Genomic DNA, 13,779 nt, shown 5'->3' with positions numbered 1-13,779 from the left:
TTTTGTGAGAAGCTGGACGTACGTTTCGATACATCCTTTTCTAACCGTCCGATGAATTAGTAGCAGTGATCTAAACACTTTCATATTTTTTACAGAGAAAGTACGTCTTAAAAATCAAACATACACGAAAAAGCGGATAGAAAACACGAAAAAAAGTAGCATGCACGCATACTGGACCCCACGCGTTCGTCGGCCGCCTACACTTGTCCTCGGCTTCCCGTGCTTGCCGGCAGTCCATTCCACCGTGCTCGCCGTCCGCTGTGCCACGGCTGCCTCCGCTCGCCATGCTTCAGCACAGGCGGGTTTCAGCACGCGGTCGCCATGGTTCCAGCATCCCCGACATTCCTGTCTTCGGCTCGCCGTTGTTGTCGACTTGCGCTGTCATCTTCAACAAAAAAAATCTAAAGCAACAAAAAGCTCCAGTACTCTGTTGAAGCAAAAAAAAGAAATGTCGGTTTTAGCAAAACTTAATGGTGTTTCTAGCAAAAAAGAACTAAACAACAAAAAACTCCAATAGTTAGCCGTAGCAAATGAATTAGCCAATTCCAGCGAGAAAACTTAGCAGCAGCAAACACCACGCTGATGGATACCCTATCGATCAGGACCAGTAGTGGCATAACTGTGTCCGGGGGGAAAGATGGGGGTGGATCTCAACTAGGGAGAGGAGTTGCAATATGCTTACGAAAGTGGTTGCTGTTCAACTCAATTTGCATACTCATTCAAAAGAGTCACACGTCAATCAGATTCCCACGACGGATATGCTTGAACGAAATAGAAGACCAAGCGACAAGTGGTGTGCCTCTGTCTTCATACCTCCTCACCTATTGCTGCTTTACGTGTGAGGTTGGGTCCATGGTGTGGAACAAGAGTAGGTTCGAATGTTACACAACACGACACCAGGATTTGATGCCTAGAGCACTCAAACTCAAGACCGGCCAAATACAAGAGTTCTTCCAATGTGTGTGGTATTTTTTTCCTTCTCCTTACTCTTTAGGAACCTTCGCCTTCTACCCTGATTTGTTTGTTTCGTACTTCCTACGTCTCATAATATAATATGTTATTACGATCAATATATGAGTACATTGGTTGTAATAACATTTTATATTATAGGATGGAGAGAGTGCCTTTTGTCGGTTTCTTTCCAACCTTCTTTGACGATAATGATATGAATATGTTTTGTCAAAACAGTTGTAGCATATGGTGCTTTCGTTTCTAAATAGCCTTTACATTTTAGCAATAACTCCTTTCGTTCCAAAATAATTGAAGCTCTACGATTGCCCTAAGTCAAACTTTCTAAAGTTTGACAGTCTATAGAAAAATGTGCTAATACCTATAATATCAAAATTACATATATGACATATATTTCATAATGAATTAAATATATTTTTTGGTGTTGTAGATGTTGATATATTTTTGTATAGCATAGCTAAAGTTAAATATATTTGACTTAGAACAAACTCATAACTTTAGTTATTTTGAAACGGAGATAGTACATTAGTAAGGTATCCAGGAGCCTGACGATGCTTGTTACTCTGTGTTTCTTTTTCAATGAAAATGTAACATGGCGTGTGACTTTTAATTAAAAAAATGCATCCTAGTTACCCCCTCTGTTCACAATATAAGATATTCTAACTTGTTTTCTGAGTCAGATGATACGTTTTAGTGTGTTTGTTCTCTCGTTTAGTCTGTATGTAGTCAATATTGAAATATTCAAAACATCTGTTATTTGTGAACGGAGGGAGTACTTAAGTGAACTCCTTTTTTTTGAAACATGCAGGAGAACTGCATTGAACATTGAACATATAAAGGATGAAGGAGTCGCTAGACACAACCGTGGCTCGAGCGCACCGCACCACGCGAGGGGGCAAAACCACCGCACCGCGCTGCGCCTGAAAAAAAACAGCTAGGGCGCACCACACCACGCGAGGGAAGGACGCGCTCGTCCTCCATCCCCGTTCCCTCGTCTCAACCGGCCGCCACTCCATCTCCATCCCCTCCCCTCTCTCGCTCCCCCTCTCCCTCCCCTCCGCCCGCTTCGCCTACTCCGGAGGAGGCGGGGCCCACGGAGGAGGACAGCCGCCGCCTCTTCCCCGCCTCGCCATCTCGCCTCGCTCCTGGAGCCCTTCCCAGTCCACGGTGGAGCCCCCATCCCAGCTCCGCATCCGAGATCCGCGACAAGGGAGGGGTGGATCGATGGTGTTGCAGCAAAGAGGAACGAGGGTGGGCAGTGGTGAGGCATCGGCACCGGAGACGCAGATCTGCGGCGGGGCGGGATAGGTGACGAGGACGACCTGTGACTCCTCATGGCAAAGGTAATTTCTGACATCCCCTTCCTGGCTCCCTTCCTCTGCTTCCCTGCAGTCGTAATCCCACCATCCGGCTTGTGGCGAAGTCTCAGTTGAAGAGAGGGTGGCGCTGCCGTAACCCCACCTGCTTGATTTGATCTTTACCAATGCACATTGTATAGATTGACTTGCATCATGACTCGGATTGCAGAAACTTTTGGTGCAAAGGAACAGGGACGGAGCTGAATGATCCCTTTCAGATATCAGCATTGTACTTGCGGAATTGCATGGCATGCAAAGCCTGAAAGCAACAACTCCGTGGACTGGACCGATGGAACGAACTTGCAGCTACAAGGTGGACATCAGAATATTGGAGATTAGGCACGCACCGGGCTGCTGTTAGCACAAACACATCGGTCGCTGTTCACTGTCGTTTTGCGCAGTTTTCCGGTAAGCCTGAGCTTTAATCTCGGGTCAACTGTGAGCCTCATTATCAGAGCTAGGATACAAAGGACACACTGTGCATATGTTGCAACCTTGACTTCTCTCGTCTATGAATAATATAGCTGCAAACACATTTAGGATCTCTCATTTTCGAAATGGACAAGAAAAAAGGGCAAAAACAAATTTGTCAAGTTGCTGCACACATTTTCTTTGCTGTGATCTGTGGATGACCCTTTAAGCAGGGATTAGGTATAGATGTAGAGTAATTTACACCGAAGGATTACACATGTAACACACGGCTAACCTAATTCATTTGACCGAGTCAGAGTTGAGGTCCCTGATGATGAAAACTGCTAACTGTTCTAATGTGAATCTTATCACTCCAGACTGGTTCAGTAATGGTTGTAAGGTAGCTGTATAGTTATTTTGGTTGTTTGGCCTCTTCTTCGTTGGTTTCCATTTTCTGCCATGCTTTCTGTTTTTTCCCCTATCTTTTGCCAATCAATTTTTTTCTTCTAACCAAGATTTTGCACCCTTAGGTGTGTATATTCTATATCAAAATAAACATATATACGAAAGAGGAAGCTCGCCCTTCCTCTAACTAACTCAGATGACCTAAATCTCACGCTTAATTTATTTATGATTTGATAGGCACCTACAAAGAGCAACTTTGCTTATGATCCAGGGCAACGGTTATTTGTCTTAAGCACTTTCTACCAGATTAATTGAATGTTAATTATATAGATGGAGCTTAAAGCATGCACCTACTATTTCTGACCCGCACATTGGTCTCAAGCTACAAACTAAACTGAACTCAGACTAATGAGTACAGAGTTACAATATTTTAAGGTTACAATGGCAACGTAAAATAATGGAAGCTTTTCACCATTACCTCCACTCGTGTTTATATTCATTTTGGTCGCTCTAGGAATTTCTAGCTCATTTGTACGTACCTCTGGTTAGTGTTATTGTTGAAAATTGAATTAGTAAAATAGCTTGTGGTAAAAATAAGAAAGATATAATGGCCACCTGTGTGTTAATTATTGTTTCAAACCTGAAAATGGAAGTCTATAAATAAATCCCTAAATGTTTTCCCCTCAGGACAGAGTTGTTATTTTTGAGGAGCAAGGTACATGATATATATGTAGGGCCTCTTTGGTCAACGTCTCAATGGATATGAAGTAAACTCACGTTGACTTCGCGGCCCCACGTCTATCGAGCCCCACCTGCCATCCTCTCCAGAATCAGGAACAAAAGTGAAAAAAAGCAGACGGCTGACCCGATCGGGTGGTCAAAACCGACGCGCGCCAGCGATGCCTCCAGATGAGCGGGTAGTCTAGGATGGTTTATATGTTCGATGTCCTGCTTGGCCATGGCAATTGGTAACACTGTCACCTCGGCTAGATAGCATCCTTAGTATGTGCTTTAGTAGAGTGAGGTTTCTCTGTGATGCTACTGAGCTCGCGATTGACATGACACCCTGCCTAGGCCCTAAGGGTTGGTTAGAAACCTGAAGATACATTATGCTCGAATGACATTAGCACCAGAGTGATTAATCAACCCGATATTACTTGCATGATAGTTACTATTTGGAGGTATGTTATTTTACTAAAAATGGTACCTATGCTCCAACCTTTTGTAAAGTCAACCAAATCAACTTAATCCAAATTAGGACACTTTTTTATAATCTGGAATTGTGCTTATGATATTTTTTACTTTAAAACTGCGCTACTGAATATAAGATCTCACAAATATGTTCAGGAAATGAACACCATTAAAAAGCCAATCATGATATGTCTCCTTATTTACGGACTGATCTCAGTTTCTACTATGCATTGCTTTTCTGTTAGCTCGCAATATTGTTTAATATATTTATCTCAGAAAAACAAGTAAAATACACACTTTTGAAAGCTCACAATGTAACAGCTTGATGGATTTATGCCTTTCAGAGGGAGGCACGACGCCTCAGCTCCGCCACCGACGACAGCCTCGACGGCAGCAGCACGCGCAGTGCCGACAGGGTCAAGGTGCGGCAGTATGGGAAGACGTGCAAGCAGCTCACCGGCATGTTCATGACACAGGAGTTGGCCGCGCACTCTGGCTCTGTATGGTGCATTAACTTCAGCTTGGCTGGACGGTACCTCGCGAGCGCCGGCGAGGACCGTGTGATCCATGTCTGGGAGGTCTCCGAGGGTGAGAGAAAGGGGGAGCTGCTCGGGGAAGGTGCGGTTTCAAAGGAGAGTGGTGGCGGAGGCAGCCCGTTTGTGGCAGTTGCTGGAAATGGATCGCCGGAGGTGGCAATGTCGCCGCTCAGCAGTGCAGACAAGGGATATGTGGAGAAGAAGAGGAGGCCACGGGTGCAGAGCAGACGCAAGTCCATCGGTTCTGATCATCTGGTTGTGCCCGGGTACGTGTTTGGGTTCAGAGATAAGCCATTTTGCTCGCTCCTGGAGCACGCCGCTGATGTTCTTGATCTATCATGGTCCAAATCTCAGGCACAGACTCTCTCCGACATTTAATGAATAAAATAGCCAACTGCTTAATCTTACTTTTTTGGCACTTTTGTTAGACATTCTGAAAATTTAGAATCAACAGTTGCACTGCAATCTTCTTCAGAACAAAACCGAATGGTAATTTTCAGTTTTAATTGTGTATAATACGGCTGTAAGGACCGTGATCATCAAAACTGTCATGTACTATAGGGAAAACATTACACTTCCAAGTTCCAACTTTTATCACTTGGCCGCACTAATTGGGCAATAGGCCTGATCTATGTAAGAAATTAGTTTTATTTGCCCATGATACTGCTGAAAAACCTGTTCACTTCAAATAGTAAATCATATCCTGTCATTATTCAAGAGGTAAACTGAGGAAAAGAAAGTATCAAGAAAGCAACCATCGTGTATATATCTTAGTATATATTTGCCCATCGTTCTACAAGATGCTAATCGCTTCAGCTTTGGGTTAACTTGTTGGCTGGCTCCTGAAACTGAGCACATGTTGGTATTTCATTGTTGTACTGGTGTATGCAAGGGTTATTTTCGTGCAGAGGTTTTGAACTATGATTTCCTTCTCTTTCAAGTCTAAAGCATTCGACTGATAATTTCAGGCAGGCATTTCAATTTTCTGTCATGCTTCTAGATATCAAACGTGGTTGAGAAAGTTCCATTTTTAAAAGGGGCTGGAGCTCCATGGCTTACAGATCTAACGACCCATTATGCTCTTTGCATATTTCCCATGATAACATCACTGATGCTCTGATTTATTTGATGTTACATGTACAAGCACTGCTTACTGCTTCCCACTGACCATATACAATAGATAGTCTTTTCTACCTTTCACGAGTACACACAAGCTAATTAGCCCCTCTGTTTGTTTATGTTGTCCTCTATTTGCTATTGCAAACTCTTACCATGATCTCCTTATCTATTCAACACAGACGAACCACTGTGTCAGAAGCACAATAAGCCATACGAGTATATTCATCGCCCACACAAAGCAAACTCAATCCAAAAGTTCAAAGGCAAGAAAATCCATGTAAAGCCTAGAAAGTACATTCTCCGTGGTAAGAGCTACATTACTCTTCTCATTCCATCAACTCTCGCAACAACTGCTAAAGGATATAACTTTGTACAATTTAACATAGGTGAGCCTTGCATCCACTACTTAGATGAGTTTAGTCACCACATTGTGTGGGGCAACACAGTTAAGCTCTACAACCATAATGTTCGTACACTGCAAAAGATCATCCGCAGCACCACCACGCCTGATAACTACTATGTGTGTCACATGACAGAAACATTTGCAACACAAGGCAAAAGAATGGTAATCCTTTGCAATTACTCTGTCCGGTTTCATATAATAGCATGGTATAAAATGATATGGTGACCAACCTTTACTGTTATTTTCAGTACTTTAGCGTTCCCTTTTCTATGGGTTCCCTTTTCCCACACATGGATGTTGACCATGGTGAACTGCCAATCACTACTGGAGACGGAACTATCACTGTCACGGCCCGCTTTATCAAGGGTGTTGACAAAAGGGCAACCATCACTAAAGGCTGGAGCGACTTCTTCTGTCAGGCACACATGAACGAAGGGCAAGTATATGCTTTCGCCTTCAAATGCACTTCCAAGGGACTGTGCCTAATCATCTACTCAATATAAGCAAGTTGCAAGAGCCCCTTGTTATATAACTTAGTATCAGTATAGATGCCTACCAAGACTTCTGTGTTTATCATCCTTTTGGATCTTATGTAATCCTCTAAGACCATCCTGTGCATTTAGCTATCGGTTATATTCTGCTTAGACTGCTATGTGGTATGCTTTTGAAACAACCTTAATGGAAGAAATATATGCTTTCACCTTCAAGTGCACATCCAAAGGCATTGTCTATCCAATCTAAACAGATCAAAAGAGTCCTTCCCTACATGACTTATTGCATCATTTCCAATCTGATGTACTTACTGCGTATAGAATGAGCTATTCTTTTCGAATAACAATATGTTAATGCATGCTCTTACAATAATTAGCTTACACTCGGCCTTTGCGCCATTGGCGCAACGGGTCATCTAGTACATATAAAAATAGAAAATCCAGTGGTGCATCCACGCGTGCGTGCGCGCGCGCGCGCGTGTGTGTGTGTGTGGGGGGGGGGGGGGGGGTGGTGTGTGTGCGCAAGACGGGGGTGGATCTGACGGAACGGAGCAAAAATGCTACCCTTACGGACCCAAACCTACGGACTGGACCTACGCACTAATCCCACCCCTTGATTTTCGCATACTTCCCCTCGTGATTTTAACCTCCGCCTATTGATTTTCTCCACGCCAGTCTGTCGAGGAATTCCGTAGCATAAGTTCCGTGAGTGTAGCAAAGTTCGGGAAAGGAGTTACAACATACTCCAACTCAATTTGCATACCTGCACTCATTCAAAAGAGTCACGCTCCAATCAGATCCCCACGACGGATGTGCAAAAGAGAAGGCCAAGTGACAAGTGCTGCGCTTATGTCTTCACACGTCAAAAGTTACGTCCCTCTTTTTTTCATGGTAATACGTGTCTTATTCATATCATAAAGAACAAAGTACAAGTCACGTAAAAACCGAAAAGATAGCAGAACATCTCTGAGCTTGACACCAACGCCCGTCACCTGCCTCCGGCACCACCACAGCAGCCACCGAAGAAAAGAATGACGAATCACCTCCTCACCCGAGCTCGACACGGCTCCATCGCTGATATGCAGCTTTGCGGACCTCCAAGGTGGCTCACCAAAAGTGAAGCCCTTACCGTTGAACGAATCAGACCGGGGCAACACCCCGAACACGCCATCGAACTCCAGATCTGGCACCCCACCACGACTAAAATGCCGAAGGAGGAAACCATATCTGCCATCCACGAATCACGAGCCCAACACATGCTCCGTCTTCCAGATGTCGTCGATGCAGACCACAATCTGCATCCGCTCCTGGACTACCTCCCAAGCTCCGCGCCGACGCTTAAGCAAACGCCGTCGCAACGGCGGAGCCCGAGGACACAGGTCCACCACGAGGATACCGTCGCCGCCACGCCATCCTTGCTTGAACAGACTGGTTTCCAAATCCATCCCCAACCATAGGACCGATGGCCTCGTCAGGAAAGGATCTGAAGAATCTTTATTCAGCATTGTCATCGTCGCCGCCGAAGCAAAGACGATGAACAATCTAAAACCTAAACTACGAGAGAGTAAAAGCGATCCACACGCGTGGATCCGGCGCCCCCCTCACCACCGACGACCGAGGTCGCCGGCGGAGGGGAGCCGCCGGAGAGCGGCGTTGGAAGATCGGCCTCCCCTCGCGGTGGCTAGGGTTTCAGCCGCCAGGGACGAGAGGAAAACAGGAAAGACGCTCAGTTACGCCCCTCTTCACCCATTGCCACTTCACGTGGAACTGGAGTAGGTTGGAATGTTACGCAAACAATACTACACCAGGCATTTATGCCTACAACACTCATACTCAAGAGCGATCAAATACAAGAGTTCTTCCAATGTATGTGGTATATTGTTTTCTCCTTGCTCTTTACGAACCTTCGCCCCTGTAGAGAGAATATGGGATGCAACTCAATTGTATTCCTCGAAGTTGGTCACAATATATACATGAGATGTCTTGCGTGACAAGGAAAGTAATCCTATCATATCTCTAGGAGTCAACTATACAAGGCTAGAGATTACAGGAATAGTAATACAAATATGTCACGTTCATAATGTCGGCAAACTGTTGGGTGGTCGGTACATGAAGAACACGAAGCTGACCCAACTGAACCTTCTCGCGGACGAAGTGAACATCAAGTTCAATATGCTTGGTGCGCTTGTGCTGCACCGGGTTGGCCGCAAGATAGGTGGCCAAAACATTATCACAGAAAACCGCCGTAGCTTTCGGGATCGTGACCCGAAGTTCGCAAAGTAATGGACGTAGCCAACACGTCTCGGCAACAACGTTGGCGACGACACGGTACTCGGCCTCATCACTCGAGCGGGAGACGGTGGACTGCCGCTTAGAGGACCATGAGATGAGAGAGTCACCAAAGAAGACACAATATCCGGACGTGGATCGGCGAATGTCAGGACAACCAACCCAATCCGCATCAGTGTAGGCAAACAGCTCGGTGGAGGCGGAGGCACGAAGAGGAAGGACGAAGGTCAGTGTGCCGCGAATGTACCAGAGAATGAGCTTGACCAGAGACCAGTGAACATCACGAGGCGAGTGCATGTGCAAGCAAACTTGCTGCACGGCAAACTGAATGTCTGGTCTGGTGAGCGTGAGGTACTGAAGAGCACCAACAATACTGCGGTAGAGAGCGACGTCAGTGGCAGGCTGTCCAGCATTGGCAGAGAGCTTCGGCTTGGCCTCGACAGGAGTAGCAGGAGGTTTGCAGTCGGTCATGCCAGCACGATCCAATAAATCAAGAGCATACTGTCCTTGATGAAGAAAAAAATCCGGAGGCATCATGTCGCACATTAATGCCGAGGAAGAAGTGCAACGCGCCTAAGTCCTTCAGCCGAAACTCAGAACCAAGGCGGCCAATGATGTCGCGAAGTAAATCCGCGCGAGAGTCGGTGATGACGATATCATCAACATATAGAGAGAAGCATGGCGACATGATCAGCTCGATGAAGCACAAATAGCGACGTGTCGGAGATGGTGCTGCAAAACCCGAGAGCAGTGAGGAATGATGCAATGCGTTGATACCACGCACGAGGTGCATGTTTCAGGCCATAGAGAGACCGTGAGAGCAGGCAAACGTCATCAGGCGGAGTGGGATAAACAAAACCAGCTGGCTGCTGACAAAGAACACGCTCCTGACGATGACTGTCGAGGAAGGCGTTGTTGATGTCAAGCTGATGAACGGGCCAGTGTCGAGATGCGGCGAGCTGAAGGACAACACGAATCGTGGCGGGTTTAACAACCGGGGAGAAAGTCTCCGAGAAGTCAACGCCGGCACGTTGTGCAAATCCACGAACGACCCAACGAGCCTTGTACCTGTCCAGAGAACCATCCTGTAGAAGTTTATGCTGAAACACCCATTTGCCGGTAATGATGTTGGCGCCGGGAGGGCGAGGGACCAGCGTCCAAGTCCGGTTGGCGACAAGAGCATCATACTCAGCGCACATAGCCGCGAGCCAGTGCGGGTCGCTCAAAGTAGAGCGCACCGAGCGCGGAATCGGAGAGATGGCCATGACACTGAGGTTGTGGTAGTGAGGGTTCGGCTGATGAATCCCATCCTTAGCACGCGTCAGCATAGAGTGATGAGGTGGCGGAGGCGGGAGGCGAGGCCGTCATGAAGGAAATATGCCCTAGAGGCAATAATAAAGTTGTTATTTTATATTTCCTTAGATCATGATAAATGTTTATTATCCATGCTAGAATTGTATTAACCGGAAACTTGATACATGTGTGGGTACATAGACAAAACACCATGTCCCTAGTAAGCCTCTACTAGACTAGCTCGTTAATCAAAGATGGTTAAGTTTCCTAACCATAGACATGTGTTGTCATTTGATGAACGGGGTCACATCATTAGGAGAATGATGTGATGGACATGACCCATCCGTTAGCTTAGCATTTTGATCGTTCAGTTTTATTGCTATAGCTTTCTTCATGTCATATACATATTCCTTTGACTATGAGATTATGCAACTCCTAGATACCGGAGGAATACCTTGTGTGCTATCGAACGTCACAACGTAACTGGGTGATTATAAAGATGCTCTACAGGTATCTCTGAAGGTGTTTGTTGGGTTGGCATAGATTGAGATTAGGATTTGTCACTCCGAGTATCGGAGAGGTGTCTCTGGGCCCTCTCGGTAATGCACATTATAATAAGCCTTGCAAGTAATGTGACTAATGAGTTAGTTGCTGGATGATGTATTACGAAACGAGTAAAGAGACTTGCCGGTAATGAGGTTGAACTTGGTATGAAGATACCGACGATCGAATCTCGGGCAAGTAACATACCGATGATAAAGGGAATAACGTATGTTGTCATTACGGTTCGACCGATAAAGAACTTTGTAGAATATGTGGGAACCAATATGAGCATCTAGGTTCCGCTATTGTTTATTGACTAGAGAGGTGTCTCGGTCATGTCTACATAGTTCTCGAACCCGTAGGGTCCGCACGCTTAACGTTCGATGACGATTTTGTATTATATGAGTTATGTGATTTGGTGACCGAATGTTGTTTGGAGTCCCGGATGAGATCACAAACATGAGGAGGAGTCTCGAAATGATCGAGAGGTAAAGATTGATATTTAGGACGATGGTATTCGGACACCGGAAGTGTTTCGGGATGCACCGGGTACTTATCGGGTCACTGGAAGGGGTTTCGGGCACCCGCGGCAAAAGATATGGGCCTTATGGGCCAAGAGGGAAAACACACTAGCCACAAAGGGGCTGGTGCGCCCCCATATGGGCTAGCCAAATTGGAGTAGAAAAGGGGAAGGAGGAAAGGAAAAAGCGAATAGGATTCCCCCTCCCCCCTCTTCCCTTCCTACTCCGAATAGGAATAGGAAAGGGGGAGGCCGAATTGGGAGGACCCCATGTAGGATTCCTCCTACTTGGGGCGCCCCCTTGGCTGCCCATCCTCCCCTCCAACCTATATATATGTGGGGGGGGCACCGCTAGAACACACACCAACAATTGTTAGCCGTGTGCGCCCCCCCCCCCTCCACAGTTTATGCCTCCGGTCATATTGTCGTAGTGCTTAGGCGAAGCCCTGCGCGGATCACTTCACCATCACCGTCACCATGCCGTCGTGCTGATGAAACTCTCCCTCGACACTTTGCTGGATCAAGAGTTCGAGGGACGTCATCGAGCTAAACGTGTGCAGAACTTGGAGGTGCCGTACGTTCGGTGCTTGATCGGTCGGAACGAGAAGAAGTTCGACTACATCAACCGTGTTGTCAAACGCTTCCGCTTTCGGTCTACGAGGGTACGTGGACACACTCTCCCCCTCTTGTTGCTATGCTTCTCCTAGATAGATCTTGCGTGAGCGTAGGAAATTTTTGAAATTGCATGCTGAAGGAAATATGCCCTAGAGGCAACAATAAAGTTGTTATTTTATATTTCCTTATATCATGATAAATGTTTATTATTCATGCTAGAATTGTATTAACCGGAAACTTGATACATGTGTGGATACATAGAGAAAACACTGTGTCCCTAGTAAGCCTCTACTAGACTAGTTCGTTAATCAAAGATGGTTAAGTTTCCTAACCATAGATATGTGTTGTCATTTGATGAACGAGATCACATCATTAGGAGAATGATGTGATGGACAAGACACATCCGTTAGCTTACCATATTGATCATTCAGTTTTATTGCTATTGCTTTCTTCATGTCATATACATATTCCTTTGACTATGAGATTATGCAACTCCCGGATACCAGAGGAATACCTTGTGTGCTATGAAACGTCACAACGTAACTGGGTGATTATAAAGATGCTCTACAGGTAGCTCCGAAGGTGTTTGTTGGGTTGGCATAGATCGAGATTAGGATTTGTCACTCCGAGTAGCGGAGAGGTATCTCTGGGCCCTCTCAGCAATGCACATCATAATAAGCCTTGCAAGCAATGTGACTAATGAGTTAGTTGTGGGATGATGTATTACGGAACGAGTAAAGAGACTTGCCGGTAACGAGATTGAACTAGGTATGAAGATACAAATGATCGAATCTTGGGCAAGTAACATACCGATGACAAAGGGAATTGTTGGAATATGAGCAATTTACCAAATGATTTTATTAACAGAAATACTAGATAAAGCATGACTAATATAGTAGCGATAAAGCAAGTCATGCAATCTGACAGAGAGAAAGTAAATAGCATCTGCATATATGAACTTGAACTGAACACATCTAGGACAGAAACTAGATCATATTGAATATATGAAGTAGAACCTAACATATGTAGGGCAAACACTAAAGCAAAGAACCGTGGCAGGACTTCTATCAGAAACAGGAAGAACACGTACGGGACAGCAACAACAGAAGCACTGGACTTGGGGTCGACATCCTTGCCAGCCATGTCGTCGATGAGGTTGTCGACGTCGGGGAAGAAGTCGTCGTCGGGGAAGTAGTTGTCTGAGTCCGTGATGAAGAGGTCAGTAGTCGCGCGGAGCGCTCCCCAAAAACCTTATCACCCTTCTCCCGCACAGGACTCAAAAGGTGCGGTTCCGGAGGCCTACTGTCCCGACCTGCAGTGCACGTCGCAAACCGGGATGGGGAAGAACGTAGCAGCAGCGCAGTGCTCAGGATCTTTGTGGTGAGAGGAAGAAGATCTTCTGGTGTGTCTCTCTGGAGAGGAGCGACCTCTCTTATATAGGCACTGGAGAAGAACGCAAACAGGCTGCGGCGGGAGGCGAAGCAACGGAGGGAGACGAAGCGAACACGCAGCACGCGAAGAGGTGAGCCGTTCGTATTCAGTCTCCACTACAGCAAAACGTTTCAGCTCCCGTGTGACCGTTCGTATACCCGTCGTGCGTGGCAAAAATTTAGACATCGGCTCGGCTCATTCCCGC

General features: G+C 46.0%; 1 protein-coding gene across 4 annotated transcripts; it reads left to right on the top strand.

Moving 5' to 3' along the window:
- Positions 1-1,833: 1,833 nt before the first annotated feature.
- LOC109752512 (uncharacterized) lies at positions 1,834-7,104 on the top strand. 4 transcript variants are annotated; one of them, XR_012182401.1, is made up of 6 exons: positions 1,836-2,312; positions 2,497-2,735; positions 4,679-5,136; positions 6,169-6,294; positions 6,376-6,554; positions 6,641-7,104. XR_012182401.1 is itself a non-coding variant. In XM_045227953.2 (5 exons), the coding sequence occupies exons 1-3, from the start codon at positions 2,304-2,306 to the stop codon at positions 6,194-6,196; spliced, it is 495 nt and encodes a 164-aa protein (XP_045083888.1). In that variant the 5' UTR covers positions 2,023-2,303; the 3' UTR covers positions 6,197-6,294; positions 6,376-6,554; positions 6,641-7,104. The 4 variants fall into 4 exon arrangements, 2 of the variants coding, with proteins under 2 accessions (XP_045083887.2, XP_045083888.1); XM_045227953.2 differs by lacking the exon at positions 2,497-2,735 and having other exon boundaries at positions 2,023-2,312; XR_012182402.1 differs by lacking the exons at positions 6,169-6,294; positions 6,376-6,554; positions 6,641-7,104 and having other exon boundaries at positions 1,834-2,312; positions 4,679-5,461.
- The last annotated feature ends 6,675 nt before the right edge of the window (positions 7,105-13,779 follow it).

This window comes from Aegilops tauschii, chromosome 4, assembly GCF_002575655.3.
Source record: "Aegilops tauschii subsp. strangulata cultivar AL8/78 chromosome 4, Aet v6.0, whole genome shotgun sequence".
Lineage (NCBI taxonomy): Eukaryota > Viridiplantae > Streptophyta > Magnoliopsida > Poales > Poaceae > Aegilops > Aegilops tauschii.
The sequence above is the reverse complement of the archived record's forward strand: the minus strand, read 5'-3'. Positions and strand labels throughout refer to the sequence as shown.